The sequence below is a fragment of the Ursus arctos genome, unplaced genomic scaffold, assembly GCF_023065955.2.
Source record: "Ursus arctos isolate Adak ecotype North America unplaced genomic scaffold, UrsArc2.0 scaffold_34, whole genome shotgun sequence".
NCBI classification, from domain to species: domain Eukaryota; kingdom Metazoa; phylum Chordata; class Mammalia; order Carnivora; family Ursidae; genus Ursus; species Ursus arctos.
In genome coordinates this window covers 23,531,241-23,549,564 of record NW_026623030.1, presented here as the reverse complement: position 1 = coordinate 23,549,564, position 18,324 = coordinate 23,531,241, and the positions used below count along the sequence as shown (strand labels likewise).

The 18,324-nt window shown below is 37.3% G+C and overlaps 1 protein-coding gene across 9 annotated transcripts in view; it reads left to right on the top strand.

Annotated features, from left to right (window-relative positions):
* IFT81 (intraflagellar transport 81) overlaps positions 1-18,324 on the top strand; it is a 205,843-nt gene that overhangs the window by 98,329 nt on the left and 89,190 nt on the right. For all 9 annotated transcript variants that reach the window (XM_057305812.1, XM_057305813.1, XM_057305818.1 and 6 more), the window contains 4 exons: positions 1,439-1,528; positions 4,563-4,628; positions 4,942-5,052; positions 6,446-6,530. In XM_057305812.1, the coding sequence (XP_057161795.1) occupies positions 1,439-1,528; positions 4,563-4,628; positions 4,942-5,052; positions 6,446-6,530 (352 nt within the window). The remainder of the gene's footprint in view (positions 1-1,438; positions 1,529-4,562; positions 4,629-4,941; positions 5,053-6,445; positions 6,531-18,324) is intronic.

Here is an 18,324-nt window from a genome sequence, read left to right as displayed (position 1 = left end):
ATCTTTAAGAAAAAAAAAAGTGCCTCTGTTTAGCCCTGTGTACTTTTATTCTATGCTATATACATAGACTGATTTGTGCAGTTTGTTGTGAATAGTTTGTCACTCTCCCAATAGATTATGAGTTCTGTGAAGACAGGTATTGTGTCTTATCCATCTGTTTTCCTCCAGGGTTTTGTAAGAGTTGTTGCTGTACAGTATGTGCTCAAAATTGGGATTGGATCAGAACAATCAAAACTACATGTTTTTCATCCATATATTTTGTTATTTTGGATAGCCATGGCAGTCACTCAAAATAGTCAATATTGATCTCTTAAGACATTTTGGGTGTTGAAAGATCTATGTAAATAATCATATCAAATGTTATAGTAGATGTCATGGGAGAAGTACAGCAGGATGAGACTACCCCTGCTCCTACATTTGAAGGCTTTACATAATGTAGGAAATAGAGAAGTGTAAATATGAAATACTTTCTCCTTCTTACACTCCCCCATCAATAAACTTGATAAAAACTAATTCCTCTAGAGGAAGTTTATTAATAGCTTTTACTAAATATGCCCAGATAATTAATGGAAGAATTAATGATAAAGACATGTTTATTCTTGAAACATATCTGAGGTGTATATCTAATATGACTTAAACATTTAGCCTGTCATTTAGCACAGAACCTAATTTAAAAAAAATGTACGTTGTCTTTCTCAATGAGGAGTTTTAGAGTAAATGATTTCCAGATTTGTAGGATATGATTAGTCAAGAAATATATTAATTTCCTGTCATTGCTCACAAAAAAATACTAATTTTTAAACAATTTTGGTAAGAGTTGTGATTTTTTTCATTCATTCAACAACTTTTTATCGAATATCTCTATCAGTTATGCATCATGCTAGGCCCCACGGATACTAAATTGTACAGGATAATAGGATTCTTGTCCTCTTGACTTTTGCTGTCTAATGGAGGAAGACAGACAAGTAACTAGGCAATTATAATTTTACATGATTTTTATTCTGATATCATTACAGTCTGATCTAGAATAGGTATAGGGCTAGAGAAGTCTTCTCTGAGGATGGTGATATCTATGCTGATACCTGACAGATGAACTGAATTTATCCAGGTAAGGAGTGAGGAAGTCAAAGAGTATTCTCAGAGAGAATAGGCTTTGTAAACTGGAGGTGAGAGCATAGAGTATTCCAAGGATTGAAAGATCACTATAGTGGGGTATAGAATGTGAGTTAGGGAAGTAACCAGAGTGGAGGCTGGAGAGTACTTAGTGACCAGATTATACACACCTACTTTTTTTGTGTCTTATATAAATGTTTAAGGATGTATTTTTAATGCTGTTATATAATGATTTAAGTAATCACTCTAAGTTAATTGGTAACCTGATGAAGAAAAATCTACTGGATCTAGTCATGAGTTTATAATTTTTTAATTTGTCTTTTAGTATGAAGAGCTAATGGAAGCCTTTAAAACTTTGCATAAAGAATGTGAGCAACTCAAGACATCTGGATTTTCTACAGCAGAAATAAGAAGGGTAAAGAAAAGAAAATATAAGAACAATATATTTTTTTTAGATTTGAATATTAGTTTTCCCATTTTTGTTTTTAGTTAATTCAGTATGAGTCTTAAGCTAGTGATAGCAAGTGGCAGCTTTTCTTTTGTTGAACCTTTGCTAGTTCTTTACTGAAGAAATTAATGATACTAAGGTAAATTAATAATGTGTTCTTACGTACTATGTAGACTACTACCATGGATTAAATAGATTATATTTTGGGTCTTCCTCTCTCCCTCTCTCTCTCTTTCTCACTCTCTCTCTCTCTATATATATATATAGTAAAGAATATATATTATATCAAGTATAAAGTATATATCATATATACTAAAAATATATAATATATCTAATATATAATAGAAAATAGAGATGAGAACAAAGAAGAAAAAAAAATCCAATTGCTACCCTTTCAGGCTTTATGTGTATATTTGTGTTGGTGGGTATTTGGGATCATACTATATACATAGTTACTTGTATCTTGCTTTTTTAATAATTGCATTGTGAATATATTCACATTGTTATCTTTCTAAATATGATTTTTTTTTTTGAGAGGGACTGGGGGCAGGGGCAGAGGGAGAGGGGGAGAGAGAATCTTAAGTAGGCTCCATGCCTAGCTCGGAGCCCAGCATGGGGCTTGAGCTCACGACCCTGAGATCATGACCTGAGCCAAAATCAAGAGTTGAATGTTTTATACCAACTGAGCCACCTAGGCACCCCCTAAAAATGATTTTTTTAATTTGGGGAAGGTGAGGCAGAGGAAGAAGAAGGGAGAGAATCTCAAACAGACTCCCCGCTGAGCACAGAGCCTAATGTGGGGTTCAGTCTCATGACCCTGAGATTATGACCTGAGTTGAAATCAAAAGTCAGCTGCTGAAGCAGCTGAGCCATCCAGGAACCCCTATGTATGATTTTTAATGAGTAAATAATTTTCTATAGTATGGACAGTTTAACCATTTTTGGTTTTTTATTTTATTCTTTGCTATTATAGGTAATGCTATGATTATGATTATCATATACATAAATTTATTTTGAGGTATCTATAATTGTTTCCTTAGGATAAATTTATAGAAATATTAAAGCATAGGAGAAGTTTTAGGACTTTTGACACATGTTACTTAATGGTCTCCAAAAAAATTTAACATTTTCACCAGGCATATAACCTCTTTCTCTAAACACGTCCTAATTCCACTTTCATAAATTTTGTATTTTTAGAATTCCTGAGTTATTCCATGCCATCTTTATCTTCTTAATCAGGAAACAATAGAAGTTGCTTCCTCAGGGAGGCCTTCCCTGATTCTCTAGATAGATTAGTTCCCCCAATTCTTCTTTTATAATACTCATCACACTTATAATTACTTTAATGTCTGTCTTCCCAACTATCTTTATACCCTATGAGGGCAAGGGCCATGTCTGTCTGTCTTGTTCGTCACTGTATCCCTAGTGTCTATCACAGCACCCCGCACATGGTAGGTTCTCAATGAGAGTTTGTTGAGTGTATTAGGAATGAAAGATGAGCTCACATTTAGTGGGGGAGAAAGACCCATAAATAGGATATTTACAGTATGAAGGATGAGTGATGGACATTCATGCACTGTTACTCTGTTATGTCATGTGAGTAAACTGAGAGTCTGTCATTTTATTTTCATTATTGCCAAAGTATTCTTGAACATATTTTTTAAAGAAAATATGATAAGCAAAAATAGAAAATAATTCACTCATAATCTCACACTGTAGAGATAAGTACTATTGACATTTTAGTGAATGTTTTTAAATCTTTTTCTTTGTATTGTACTATATGTATAAGTGTTTTAATCTGCTTCTTTCAGGTAATGTCATATCATGAGTTTTGCTGTCATTAAATATTCTGCATAATTTTTAATGGCTTTCATTGTATTGTGCCATAGTTTGTTTGTTTGTTTGTTTATTTATTTATTTATTTATTTATTTATTTTAAGATTTTATTTATTTATTTGACAGAGATAGAGACAGCCAGCGAGAGAGGGAACACAAGCAGGGGGAGTGGGAGAGGAAGAAGCAGGCTCATAGCGGAGGAGCCTGATGTGGGGCTCGATCCCATAACGCCGGGATCATGCCCTGAGCCGAAGGCAGACGCTTAACCGCTGTGCCACCCAGGCGCCCCTGTGCCATAGTTTATTTAATAATTCTCAGACATTAGGTAATTTACACATTTTAGATATGACTAGTATCTGTGAGACTCCTCAGAGAGAAGGCTTTGACCTTCCATGTATATTTTATTAGGACAAATTCCCAGAGGTGGAATTACCAGGCTAGATGGTAAATATGTTTAAGACTTTTGACATTGTTCTTCAATACCATGCCACCAGTGGTGAGTAAGAGTGCTGACTTCCTCAGATCCTATCAATACTGACTATGTATATTTTTCTCTTTAGTATTACTGTGATAGTTAGGCTATTAGTTTTTTAAGTTTAGGAAAGATTTTTTGTTTGTTTTCACTAGAAAATATTATGGAGCTGGTTAAAAGGAAAGGGGTTTATTTCTGAAGTCTTTATTTTTAGGAAGGGAATTGGTTAATTGACAAAACCAGACACTAATTTATGTCTTGAAAATACCATAGCCTAAAATAATTTTGATGGAAATTAGCAGAATATATAGTTTGATATTTAACAGAGCAGATGGGATGTCAGCAGCTGTTGTTCATGGTTTTAGACCTGTACACTTTCCATTATAGAAGACTTTTGAAAAATCGTGTGCCCATATTTGGAATCAGAACACAAATGTGCTGGTTGGCAGCTTTACCTTGCTACGTTATAACCTGTTTTGGTTGCTTTTCTAAGTGAACATGAAGCTGCCAATAAATTATCCTGCATAAAGAACCCTAGGGGGAAATAAAAATACCCTTTATCCAAAAGAGGATCTTTGTTTCTTAATGCTCTGGTTATAAGTAGGAAAATGGTCGATGCATAGTCATATGAAAACTTTATTTGAATCTACAAAGAATGCGTTTTCTTATAATGTATCCTTGACTATTTTTTAGGATATCAGTGCAATGGAGGAAGAAAAGGATCAGCTCATTAAGAGAGTTGAACGTTTGAAGAAAAGGGTAAGGCAAGAATTAGCCCTGTAAGACTTTGGCCCCAAGTCCCAAGGACTTGCAGAGATTTAGGAATGGAAATAAGGATTAAGCAAGGCATGGGTGTACATCTGAGGATGGACTCAAATAACATTGACAGAAAGGGAATCTCCTTAGGCAGTAGCCCAGAACTTTTAAGGACCTGGAGTCTGGAACTTTACTGTCATCTCTAGGGAGTACTGTTTGCCAAAAAGAAATGATAAGTGGATGTCTGAGTCACATGACGAGCTAATTTCTTTCTTAAACTTGACAGTAACATGTACTACTTATTCCCTTACTGTAGGTGGAGACAGTTCAGAATCATCAACGGATGCTTAAAATAGCAAGGCAACTTCGAGTTGAAAAAGAGAGAGAAGAATTTCTTGCACAACAGAAACAGGAACAAAAGAATCAGGTATCCTCATAAAAGTTTATATTCTCATGATGAAAGAAATAGTTCCTTTTGATCATCCAAATGTTAAAGAAAAAAGAATCCTACAATTGTAGAAGTTCATGTTTCCTTTTGTTAACATAATGGAATACTCTTAAGAGGATTTTGTGGCACCAACAGCAATAATACTACTTTTTTGGGTTCTGTACCCAGTATGTATTTATGTACTACCTTTTGGCCTATGCTTAACTCATGTTGACCCAACATTACAGAGCATTCATTATAATATTAAGCATTAAGATTAACTGCTGGTAAAACTTGCAGAATCTCTGGGGCGCCTGGGGTGGCTAAGTCAGTTAAGCGTCTGCCTTCGGCTCAGGTCATAATCTCAGGGGCCTGGGATCGAGCCCCACATCGGACTCCCTGCTTGGTGGAGAGCCTGCTTCTCTCTCTCCCTCTGCTGCTCCCCCTGCTTGTGCTTGCTCTCTCTCTATCTGTCAAATGAATAAATAAAATCTTAAAACAAAAAACAAAAAACCTTGTAGAATCTCTAAAGAGTGTCCTGAGATTCTGGGGCTATGAGAATATCCATTTTTATTCTACTGATCACAGTATCCACTACAATTTATTCCCATGGCAAGTAAGCAAATCATAAAAAGGCTCAAAATCACCCATACTCCACATTTTTAGACTTTGCCTTAAAGAAAAAATAATTTGACTAGAAAGGATTACTTTTATTTTATTAAAAATCTATCTTAAAACTGAGTAGACTTATACATTAAAAATATACTTCAAATCAGCTCCATTTCCTACTCAATGAGATGTTTGACTCTTGGAACTTGATTTGGCATCGTGGTAGTTCCGCTGCACCAGTAAGCTGCATTGCTTGGGCCCTGAATGGTTAGTTAGCATCAGTGTCTGATTCTAAGACATCATTTGTGAGAATACTAATGTTTCTTGGAATTAAGAAAACCATGTTAGGGGCGTCTGGCTAGCTCAGTTGGTGGAGTGTGCAGCTTTTGATCTCGGGGTTGTGAGTTCAAGCTGCACATTGAGTATACAGATTACTTAAAAATAAAAAAAGGAAAAGGAAAAAAAAAAAGAAAAGAAAATCATGTTATAAGAAGAAAAGCCTGGTGTGTATATTTCTTTACCAAGTATTTTTCCTTGATTGCTAAGTACAACCAATAACTAAAGATAAACTTTCTGAAAGCTTTTTTTTAAAAAAGCTTTACATGAAAAGCTATTGAGAAAACCAGTTACATTTTGGGCTCAACATAGTAATTTTCTTAGTTCTTATTATTTGTTCTTTTTACATCGCAAGAATTATCTGGAACTTGTATTTTTCTTTGCTTGTCTATGTGAGTGGTAGGTTTCAATAGACTAAGCAAATAATGGATCTATTTGTATTTTAAAGCTATTTCATGCAGTGCAGAGACTGCAAAGAGTACAAAATCAGCTGAAAAGTATGCGCCATGCAGCAGCAGATGCAAAGCCTGAAAGTAAGTGGAAACTATTATATGATACAGATGATCAGAGAATATTAGCTTAAGTCAGTTTTCCTTAAAGCAGTCAACTCATAGAAATCGATTATTGTCTAGTGATAGCTAAGCATTTTAGAGTGTCATTTCCTAGTTAATGAATGAGAGCCCTGTTGAAGACATCCTTAAGTTTTTACCTGGGGTTTTATAATTCCCATTCACTGTTTGGTCAGAGAGTGAAGGGAGTGAAAACCACCATGGAGGGAGGCTCTCTGGTGTGTGAGCATATAAAATACTTAGGATGTATGTTATGAAAAAGATGGATGGAGAAGATGTGAATAATTGTTATAGAGCCTGGGCTATAAAGAAATGGAGTAAAATGTTGGACCCTTAAAGCTGAGTGTTTTTTCATATATTGGGTTGTGCTAATGACATGGGTATCCCTGGCTCTGTTGTCACATTAGCCTTACTTAGAAGATAAATTGTTGTGATATTTCCAGATTACACCACCAAACCCATGCTAGGCATTTTTAAAGCTCCTTTTTCTCATCAGAAGGGAGACCATGGAAACTGAAAGAGCAGTGAAAAGCTGTCATTGGTACTGGAGAAATATTCCAGTGTAAAAATCTAGCTGTTCAAGGGTTAATTCATCTTCTGTAGTATTATATGAAATATTATACTCTAAGCCATAAGTCATAGAATAAAAAAGATGGTCAATGACAAGTGTTAGTGACATTGTGGAGAAAATGGAACTCTCATGTGTTGCTGATGGGAATATAAAATGGTGTGACTGCTTTGAAGGACATATTGGTGTTCCTCTGAATGTTAAACACAGAGTTACCATGACCCGACAGTTTCATTCCTAGGTATCTACCCAAGGGAATTGAAAACCTATGTCCACACAAAAATTTGTACGCAAACATTCACAGCAGCCTTATTCATAGTAGCCAAAAAGTGAAAACGACCCAAATGTTCCTAAACTGATGAGTGAATAAATAAAATGTGGTATATCCATGCAGTGGAATGCAAAGGAATGAATTATTGATACATACTATAACGTGTATGAACCTCAAAAACATGTTAAGTGAAAGAAACTAGTCACAAAAGACCACATATTTTATGATTCCATCTGTATGAAATGTCCAGAATAAGCAAATCTAGAGAGATAAAATCAAACTACTGATTGCCTAGGGCTAGGGATTGTAGGAGAGGACAGCTGTCTGTGTGTGGTGTGGGGAGGAAGGGACTGCTAATTAGAGCTTCTTTCAGAGCCGATGAAAATGTTCTAAAATTGATTGTGGTTAATTTACTAAAAACCATTGAATTATATACAGTTTAAATGGATGAATTTTATGGCATGTAAATTATATCTCAGTAAAACTCTTAAAAGAGATAATAAAGTATTTCCTTAATTCTGGACACATATTCTTTCCCATTTTAATTGTTTTTGCCATTGGGATATATCTTACATTTTATATGTACATTTACCATGATATTTGTTACTTAATTGAGGGCATCTCAGAATCAAGGAAATATGGTATATTTAATTAATATTTGAAAAACCAGTATAGTGTTGCCTACAAAATATATGGTAAATACATATTAATTAGACTCTCTTACTCCTCTTAGTCTTGTAAATTCAGATTCAGGCAATACCTGGAAGTTGCCAGGCATTTAGTTGTTCGGGTCATTTCATTCTTCATTCACTAAGTTTTCACTTTTTAGGAGAATATTAATTTTCAGGAGAAAGAAAATCATTTTTTATGATTTTCTTTCTCCTTAGTATAATTTATATCTTTTTAGCGTATGTTCTTTGGATTTGATGTAGGTTCCTTCACAATTTACTGCAAAAAGGTAAGATAAATTTTCAAAAGAAACCCATTAAATATAGTCATTTAAAAATTAACATCAATAAGTAATTTGTATAGGCCTACTCTTACTAAGAAAGTATTAGAATTTACCATTAATAGTGAGTTTTTTTAAAATGAAGGTAAGAATTGAAAGATTTGGTATGCAAAAAAAATTAGTTGATCAGTTCAGTTTAATACAATTTAAAATGTTCGCCTGAAAATGTGCTTCTCTATTGTCTGTTGTCCTCAATCTCATTAGGTTAAATATTTCTTGCTGTTATGTTTTAATCCAGACCACTAAACAGAATATCTAAAGATATTTATAGCTTTAGCAATATTTCATTTTTTATTTGAATTGATAGTCTTTATTTTGCTTTGGCTTTCTAGCCCAAAGAGAAATTGTTTGGGCCAGGAAATACATAATTATTCACCTTGTAATGAAATTGCGTTTTATGCATCTCTTGAGATGTTGGTATAAAATATTAATTTAAGTAACATGTTAGTAGATCCTGCTAAATGATAAAATCAATTGCACTGTTAAGTAGTAATAGAAATAATTGGCTCAAACCTACAGTGCATTAATTCAGTATTTGTTGAACATCTACTACATGTCAGGAACTGTGCTGGGTGCTAGGAATAGAAAGAGAAGATATTTAGGGTCTTACAGTCGAATACAAGAACAACAGGCAGTGAACAGCAATCACGCAGCTTTACAAATTTGCTAATGAAGCTCAGCACAAGGCTTCTTGAGAACAAAGAGGCAAAGCACCAAACCCTATCACAGAATCAAATGGCTTCCTGGATGAGGTGGCACCTGAGTTAAGTTCAAGTTGGAAAGGTGAAGGAGTAGAAGACATTCCGTGCCAGGGCACAGTGACCTGAAAGAACATAAGTACAATAGATGAAGGAGAGATACAAGGGTAGGCTTCTTCTGACTGCTTGTCTTTGAAAAGGAGGCCAGAGAGGGAGGGGATGTGCAAGTGAATGAGGAAGACAGTACTGCGCTTAGACTGTGAGAGGTTAGTAGTGTCGGGTGATTGCGTGCTGCAGAAGAGAGTCAGCCAGACAAATGGAGATTGAAGATCCAGGAGGAAAAGGTGAGAAGTGATAGCAGCCTTTCCTGGGTACAGTGCACTGAATGTTCTGCAGCAATTACCACAGTATGTTAATTGTTGGCATTATCTGAATCTGACTCAGCTCAGCTCCAGACTAGTCAGAGTCATAATTGGTCTTTCTATTTCTAGGCCCTAGCATGCTAAATTACACACAACAGGCCTTCAGTAAATATTCTCTTAAGTAGTTAGGAGGTAGGAGTAGAGACCAAATCCCTGGACAGGAAGAAAATGATCATTTCCACAGATAGGAGGGGAGTTAAGTAAGAAAAAAAAGGCTGAAAACATAAAAATAAGATATTATGTGTGCAATTTATGTTCTTTGGGGGTGGACAGGGGGTGGGGAGCAGCAAGTTAAAGAGTTCTTGCTTTGTTGACATCTTTCTGGAACACAGTCTCAAGGGTTGTATTCAGCAGTCTGGGAAAAGAGTAGATGAAATATATTTAATTGATCCAGGTATTTCCTTTAAAAAGGTCTATCTAAACTCTTTAAGTAACAAAAAATGACTTATGGAAAGTTTCCATTTACATAAATAACATAAAAAGCATTTTTAGTATAGGAATGTGCTTTGTATTTTTTCAGAGTAACAGCCGTATTATAAAACATTCACAGAAGTTAATTCATCTTTATACGCTACACTTTCGTGAGATTTATTGTATAAAAGAAGCTACTCATTAAACTATAGTAAGGCCAGTAAGACGTTTCCAGAGGGTTTTTAATCAAAATGTTTGCTGAGATCTTAGTGACCTTATATTTAATTTCACAAGGATTTTGAAAGATAATTTTTTAAAAGCTGCATAGAACATATGACTACTTTTCAAGGTCTTAAGTTAAAACTTTTAAGGGAAGAATTTAAAATGTGACAGAAACCCTATTTTTATGTTTTTTTTAACAGTTGTATTGAGGTAAAATGGACATATAATAAACAGCACATATTTGAGGTATACACTTAATAAGCTTTGACATAATGCACAGACTGGTGAATCCATCAACCTTAATCAAGATAACAAATATATCCATCACCCCCAAATGTTTTCTTGTGTCCTTTGTAATAGCTCATTTTTGTCCCTTTCTGTCCCTCTATCTATTCCCAGGCAACCACTAATCTGCTTTCTGTCACTATAGATGAATTTGTATTTTCTAAAATTTGAATCTCTCTCGTTTTTTAAGATTTATTTATTTATTAGAGCTTGCAAGAGCATGAGGGGTGGGGGAGGGAGAAGGAGAAGGAGAGAAGCAGACTCCCCGCTGAGTGTGGAGCCTGACCACAGGCTTGATCTCACCACCCTGAGATCATGACCTGAGCCGAAATCAAGAGTCGAATGTTCAACCGACTAAGCCACCCAGGTGCCCCAAATCTTTCTTTTTAGGGAAAATAATATTTAAGACTTCTTAATCTTTAAAAACATTTTAGATTTGATTCTTTACATCTCTGATTACATGTAGTTTAAGAACTTGAAGATGGAAAAACTAGTCACCTAATAGCCAAGAAGCCAGAATGTAGCTTTAATCGGAAAGCACATAGGAATGACTGCCTAATTACAGTCTGATTCATTAAACACTTTCTCTTCCCTCCCTTTCTCCAGTCCCTAAAAAGGGGGGTAAATTGTAGGGATGAATGGAAAACTTGTGATTTTGCCATTAATAAATTTTTACATGTTAATATATGGTTAGCACAACAGAACTAAAAATAATGTTAGGGCTTCAGGCCAAACTTTTGCAATCTACCTACGTAGATTACTTAAACCGGAAATCCAGTGTTTTTAAAAAGTCAAGCCAGAATTTGTAAATGTGTAATGGAAAGATCTGAAGTAAACTTTTTGAAGCTCTCTAGGCTGGGAATTTATAACAAAACCATTATTCATTGAAAATCTCTGTGTGTGTATATTTGTGTGCTCTACCAAAATAAGGAAACTTACTGAATATTTGAAGTATGATTTAAATTACTACTTACTGTAAGCTAATACTTTACAATATCGAAACTACCAAACATGGAAAGCCAAAAATGTTTATGAATGTAGATAATTTCTTTTTTTTGCATTTTAAGTTGTACTTTTAGTAATGTTTTCATTGGTTTGAAGCTGACAAAGAGTAATATATTACCATTTATGAAGTATTAGAATAGAAATGTAAGTTGCACCAGAAGTATTGTGAAAGAAGAGGAGTAAATGACCACTTATAGAAGAAAGAATCTGGGTGAGATTTCATTTGTGTTGTGGACTGCTTATATACTTAGAAGGCAAAATATGACCTGAAAGATATCTGGCTCTGCAGATGTTATTTTTGTATGTTGTGAAGTATAAAAAGAATTAGGTAGTAATTTGGAAATATCATAGTATTATTTTTTCTATAATTATATTAATGTTCTGTGTAAATTGTCCTTCATTATCATTCTAATTAACATCAAAAGATTTCAATGGTTGGGGCTCCTGCTGACTTAGTCAGAAGATTGTACGACTCTTGATCTTGGGGTTGTGAGTTTGAGCCCCACATTGGGTGTAGAGATTACTTTTTAAAAATTGGGGGAAAAAAGAGAGGGAGTTAAGATGGCGGAGGAGTAGGGGACCCCTTTTTCAGCCGGTCCCCTGAGTCAAGTTGAGTAGGTACCAGACGAGCCTGAACATCCATGGAATCAGCATGAGACACAGGAAGATACATCTGGATCTCTACAAATGAACATCTCCAGCGCTGAGTATTGAGGTACAAAGTGGGGAGCCGTGAAACCGCGCACAGATATCGGAAGATAAACGGAAGGGGAAGGGAGCTGCCGTGTTCGGGAGCCGGGAAGTGGTAGCCACCTGCACGGGGGAGACCGGCACCCGCGAGAGAACAGACTGAGACCATGAGCCGGGGAACGTGCGCCACCAGGCTGAAACGGAGCTCCGGTGTGCTCACTGGAACCAGACTGAGACCGGGAGCTCCGGGAGCGTATGGGGGCAGCTGGCGGCTGGCGCTGTTAGAAACACAAAGGACAGAGACGCACTGGCCCTGGAAGTGAGGGCTGGGATGCCAGGTGTGGGGTGCACATCCTGGGACGCTGCAGGGTTGAGCAGCACCAACAGAAACAGAGTTAAAGTGGCCAGAACATCAGTGGAGAACGGTCTGTGATCCCTCTGTTCTGAGACAGAGGCTGAGATTCGGCCACTGCTGCTCTGACTCTCAGAAGAGGCACAGCAAACCGCCAGGGAAAGCCGCCAGAGAACAAAAGCCTGGAAATACCGGCTCACAGTGTGCCCATCCCCATCCCCCCTCGCAGGGGACATGGAGACTCTACCTAAGCAGGGTTGCCTGAGTATCGGCACGACAGGCCCCTCCCCCGGAAGGCAGGCTGAAAAATCAAGAAGCCCACATCCCTAAGATCCCTATAAAACAAGGGCATACGGCCTGGGTCCCGGTCAATAATTTGGGCTCTGGACAACCCTGCAACCTCTCCTCATCAGAATGACGAGAAGAAGAAATCCCCCCCCAGCAAAGAAAAGACAATGAGTCTGTGGCCTCTGCCACAGAACTAATGGATATGGATATAACCAAATTATCAGAAATGGAATTCAGAGTAACAATGGTCAAGATGATGTGTAGACTTGGAAAAAGTATTAACGAAAATGTTAATGAGAATATAGAATCTCTAAGGGCAGAAATGAGAGCAAATCTGGCAGAAATTAAAAATTCTATGAGCCAAATGCAGTCAAAACTAGAGGCTCTGGGGCGCCTGGGTGGCACAGCGGTTGAGCGTCTGCCTTCGGCTCAGGGCGTGGTCCCGGCATTGTGGGATCGAGCCCCACGTCAGGCTCTTCTGCTGTGAGCCTGCTTCTTCCTCTCCCACTCCCCCTGCTTGTGTTCCCTCTCTCGCTGGCTGTCTCTATCTCTGTCGAATAAATAAATAAAATCTTTAAAAAAAAAAAAAAAACTAGAGGCTCTGACAGCCATGGTGAATGAGAAGAACGTATCAGCGAATTGGAGGATGGGTTAGTAGAAGAGAAAACTAAAATAGAATCTGGACTTTAAAAAATCCACGCTCATGAATGTAGGTTACGGGAGATTACTGACTCAATGAAACGTTCCAATGTCAGAATCATCGGCATCCCCGAGGGGGTGGAGAAAAACAGAGGTCTAGAAGAGATATTTGAACAAATTGTAGCTGAAACTTCCCTAACCTAGCAAGGGAAACAAACATCCGTGTCCAAGAGGCAGAGAGGACCCCTCCCAAGCTCAACCATGACAAACCTATGCCATGTCACGTCATAGTGCAATTCGCAAATATTAGATCCAAGGATACAGTATTGAAAGCGGCCAGGACAAAGAAATTTCTCACATACCAAGGCAAAGGTATCAGAATTACGTCAGACCTGTCTACACAGACCTAGAATGAGAGAAAGGGTTGGGGGGGGGGCATTTTTAAAGCTCTTTCAGAGAAAAGCATGCAGCCAAGGATCCTTTATCCAGCAAGGCTGTCATTCAAAATTGATGGAGAAATAAAGACCCTCCAGAATCGCCAGTCATTGACCAATTTTGTAACCACGAAACCAGCCCTACAGAAGATATTAAGGGGGGTTCTATAAAGGTAAAAAGGCCCCAAGAGTGATACAGAACAGAAAGTCACAATCTATAGAAACAAAGACTTTACTGGCAACATGGCATCATTAAAATCATATCTCTCAATATTCAGTCTCAATGTAAATGGCCTAAATGCTCCCATAAAACGCCACAGCATTGCAGATTGGATAAAAAGACATGACCCATCCATTTGCTGTCTACAAGAGACTCATTTTGAACCTAAAGATACATTCAGACTGAAAGTAAAGGGATGGAATACCATCTTTCACGCCAATGGACCTCAAAAGAAAGCTGGGGTAGCAATTCTCATATCAGATTGGATTTTAAACTAAAGACTATAGTTAGAAACACAGAAGGGCACTATGTTATTCTTAAAGGATGTATCCAACAAGTGGATATGACAATTATAAATATATATGCCCCCAACAGGGGAGCAGCAAGATACACAAGCCAACTCTTAACCAGAATAAAGAGATATATAGATAAAAATATGTTAATAGTAGGGGACTTCAACACTCCACTATCAGAAATAGAACACCCATGCAAAAAATCGACAAAGAAACAAGGGCTTTGAATGCCATACTCGACGAATTGGACCTCATAGATATATATAGAACACTACACCCCAGAACCAAAGAATACTCATTCTATTCTAATGCCCATGGAACATTCTCAAGAATAGACCATGTTCTGGGACACAAAACAGGTCTCAACCGATACCAAAAAACTGAAATTATCCCCCGCATATTCTCAGACCACAATGCTTTGAAATTGGAACTCAACCACAAGGAAAAATTTGGAAGAAACTCAAACACTTGGAGACTAAGAACCATCCTGCTCAGGAATGATTCAATAAACCAGGAAATCAAAAATCAATTTAAACAATTTGTGGACACCAATGAGAATGAAAACACAATGGTCCAAAACCTATGGGATACTGCAAAGGCAGTCCTAAGGGGAAAATACATAGCCATCCAAGCCTCACTCAAAAGAATAGAAAAATCTAAAATGCAGTTTTTATATTCTCACCTCAAGAAGCTGGAACAGCAACAAAGGGACAGACCTAATCCACACACGAGGAAGCAGTTGACCAAGATTAGAGCAGAAATCAATGAATTAGAAACCAGGAGTACAGTAGAGCAGATCAACAGAACTAGAAGCTGGTTCTTTGAGAGAATCAATAAAATTGACAGACCGCTGGCAAGGCTTATCCAAAAGAATAGAGAAAGGACCCAAATTAATAAAATTATGAATGAAAAAGGAGAGGTCACAACCAACACCAATGAAATTGGAAGGATTATTAGAAACTTTTATCAACAGCTTTATGCCAATAAATTAAGCAATCTGGAAGAGATGGAGGCCTTCCTGGAAACCTATAAACTACCAAGACTGAAACAGGAAGAAATTAATTTTTTAAACAGGCCAATTAATTATGAAGAGATTGAATCTGTGATAAACAACCTTCCAAAAAACAAAACTCCAGGCCCGGATGGTTTTCCTGGGGAATTCTACCAAACATTCAAAGAAGAAATAATACCTACTCTCCTAAAGCTATTTCAAAAAATAGAAACAGAAGGAAAGCTACCAAACGCATTCTATGAGGCCAATATTACCTTGATCCCCAAACCAGGCAAACACCCCATCAAAAAGGAGAATTACAGACCGATTTTCCTAATGAACATGGATGCCAAAATCCTCAACAAGATCCTCGCTAATAGAATCCAAAGTACATTAAAAGGATTATCCATCATGACCAAGTGGGATTCATCCCTGGGATGCAGGGGTGGTTCAACATTCGCAAATCGATCGGTGTCTTAGATTTTATCCAGAAAGAAAAATTCAAAAATCATATGATTCTCTCAATAGATGCAGAAAAAGCATTTGACAAAATACAGCATCCTTTCCTGATTAAAACCCTTCAGAGTGTAGGGATAGAGGGTACATTCCTCAATCTCATAAAAACCATCTATGAAAAGCCTACAGCAAATATCATTCTCAATGGGGAAAAGCTGGAAGCCTTTCCCTTAAGATCAGGAACACGACAAGGATGCCCACTCTCGCCACTATTCAACATAGTACTAGAAGTCCTTGCAACAGCAATCAGACAACAAAAAGGGATAAAAGGTATCCAAATCGGCAAAGAAGAAGTCAAAATGTCTCTCTTCACAGATGACATGATACTCTATATGGAAAACCCAAAAGAAGCCACTCCCAAACTATTAGAAGTTATAGAGCAATTCAGTAATGTGGCGGGATACAAAATCAATGCTCAGAAATCAGTTGCATTTCTATACACGAATAATGAGACTGAAGAAAGAGAAACTAGGGAATCCATCCCATTTACAATAGCACCAAAAACCATACGTTACCTTGGAATTAACTTAACCAGAGACATAAAGGATCTATATTCTAGAAACTATAAATCACTCTTGAAAGACATTGAGGAAGACACAAAAAGATGGAAAAATATTCCATGCTCATGGATCGGAAGAATTAACATAGTTAAAATGTCCATGCTACCCAGAGCAATCTACACTTTCAATGCTATCCCTATCAAAATACCGAGGACATTTCTCAAAGAACTGGAACAAATAGTCCTTAAATTTGTATGGAACCAGAAAAGGCCCCGAATCGCCAAGGAACTGTTGAAAAGGAAGAACAAAGCTGGGGGCATCACAATGCCAGATTTCGAGCTGTATTACAAAGTTGTGATCACAAAGACAGCATGGGTACTGGCACAAAAACAGACACATAGACCAATGGAACAGAATAGAGAACCCAGAAATGGACTGTTGGCTCTTTGGGCAACTAATCTTTGATAAAGCAGGAAAAAACATCTGGTGGAAAAAAGACAGTCTCTTCAATAAATGGTGCTGGGAAAATTGGACAGCTACACGCAAAAGAATGAAACTTGACCACTCTCTCATACCATACACAAAGATAAACTCCAAATGGATGAAAGACCTTGATGTGAGACAGGAATCCATCAAAATCCTAGAGGAGAACATAGGCAGCAACCTCTACAACATCGGCCAAAGCAACCTTTTTCATGACACATCTCCAAAGACAGGAGAAACAAAAGATAAAATGAACTTGTGGGACTACATCGCGATAAAAAGCTTCTGCACAGCCAAGGAAACAGTCAAAAAAAACTAAGAGGCAGCCCACGGAATGGGAGAATATATTTGCAAATGATGCTACAGATAAAAGACTGGTATCCAAGATCTACAAAGAACTTCTCAAACTCAATACGTGAGAAGCAAATAAATCATAAAATGCACAGAAGATATGAACAGACACTTTTCCAATGATGACATACAAATGGCTAACAGACACATGAAAAAATGTTCAAAATCATTAGCCATCAGGGAAATTCAAATCAAAACCACAGTAAGATACCACCTTATGCCAGTTAGAATGGCAAAAATTGACAAGGCAAGAAACAACAATTGCTGGAGAGGATGTGGAGAAAGGGGATCCCTCCTACATTGTTGGTGGGAATGCAAGTTGGTACAGCCACTCTGGAAAACAGTGTGGAGGTCCATTAAAAAGTTAAAAATTGAGCTACCCTATGACCCAGCCATTGCACTACTGGGTATTTACCCCAAAGATACAGATGTAGTGAAGAGAAGAGCCATATGCACCCCAATGTTCATAGCAGCATTGTCCACAATAGCTAAATCGTGGAAGGAACCGAGATGCCCTTCAACAGATGACTGGATTAAGAAGTTGTGGTCCATATATACAATGGAATATTACTCAGATATCAGAAAGAACGAGTTCTCAACATTTGCTGCAACATGGACGGCACTGGAGGAGATAATGCTAAGTGAAATAAGTCAAGCAGAGAAAGACAATTATCATATGATTTCTCTCATCTATGGAACATAAGAACTAGGAAGATCGGTAGGGGAAAAAAGGGATAAAGAAAGGGGGGTAATCAGAAGGGTGAGTGAAGCATGGGAGACTATGGACTCTGAGAAACAAACTGAGGGCTTCAGAGGGGAGGGGGGGTGGGGGAATGGGATAGACTGGTGATGGGTAGTAAGGAAGGCACAGGCACATATTGTATGGTGCACTGGGTGTTATACGCAACTAGTGAATCATCGAACCTTGCATCAGAAACCAGGGATGTACTGTATGGTGACTAACATAACATAATAAAAAAAAACATTAAAAATTGGAAAAAAATTTCAATGGTCAATTTTTTATTATACATATTGCTTTCGATAGATATGCCTATTATTCAGGTCTTCCATTTTAAAGTGCACAAAGTATCACTATGTCTACTCTCTTGA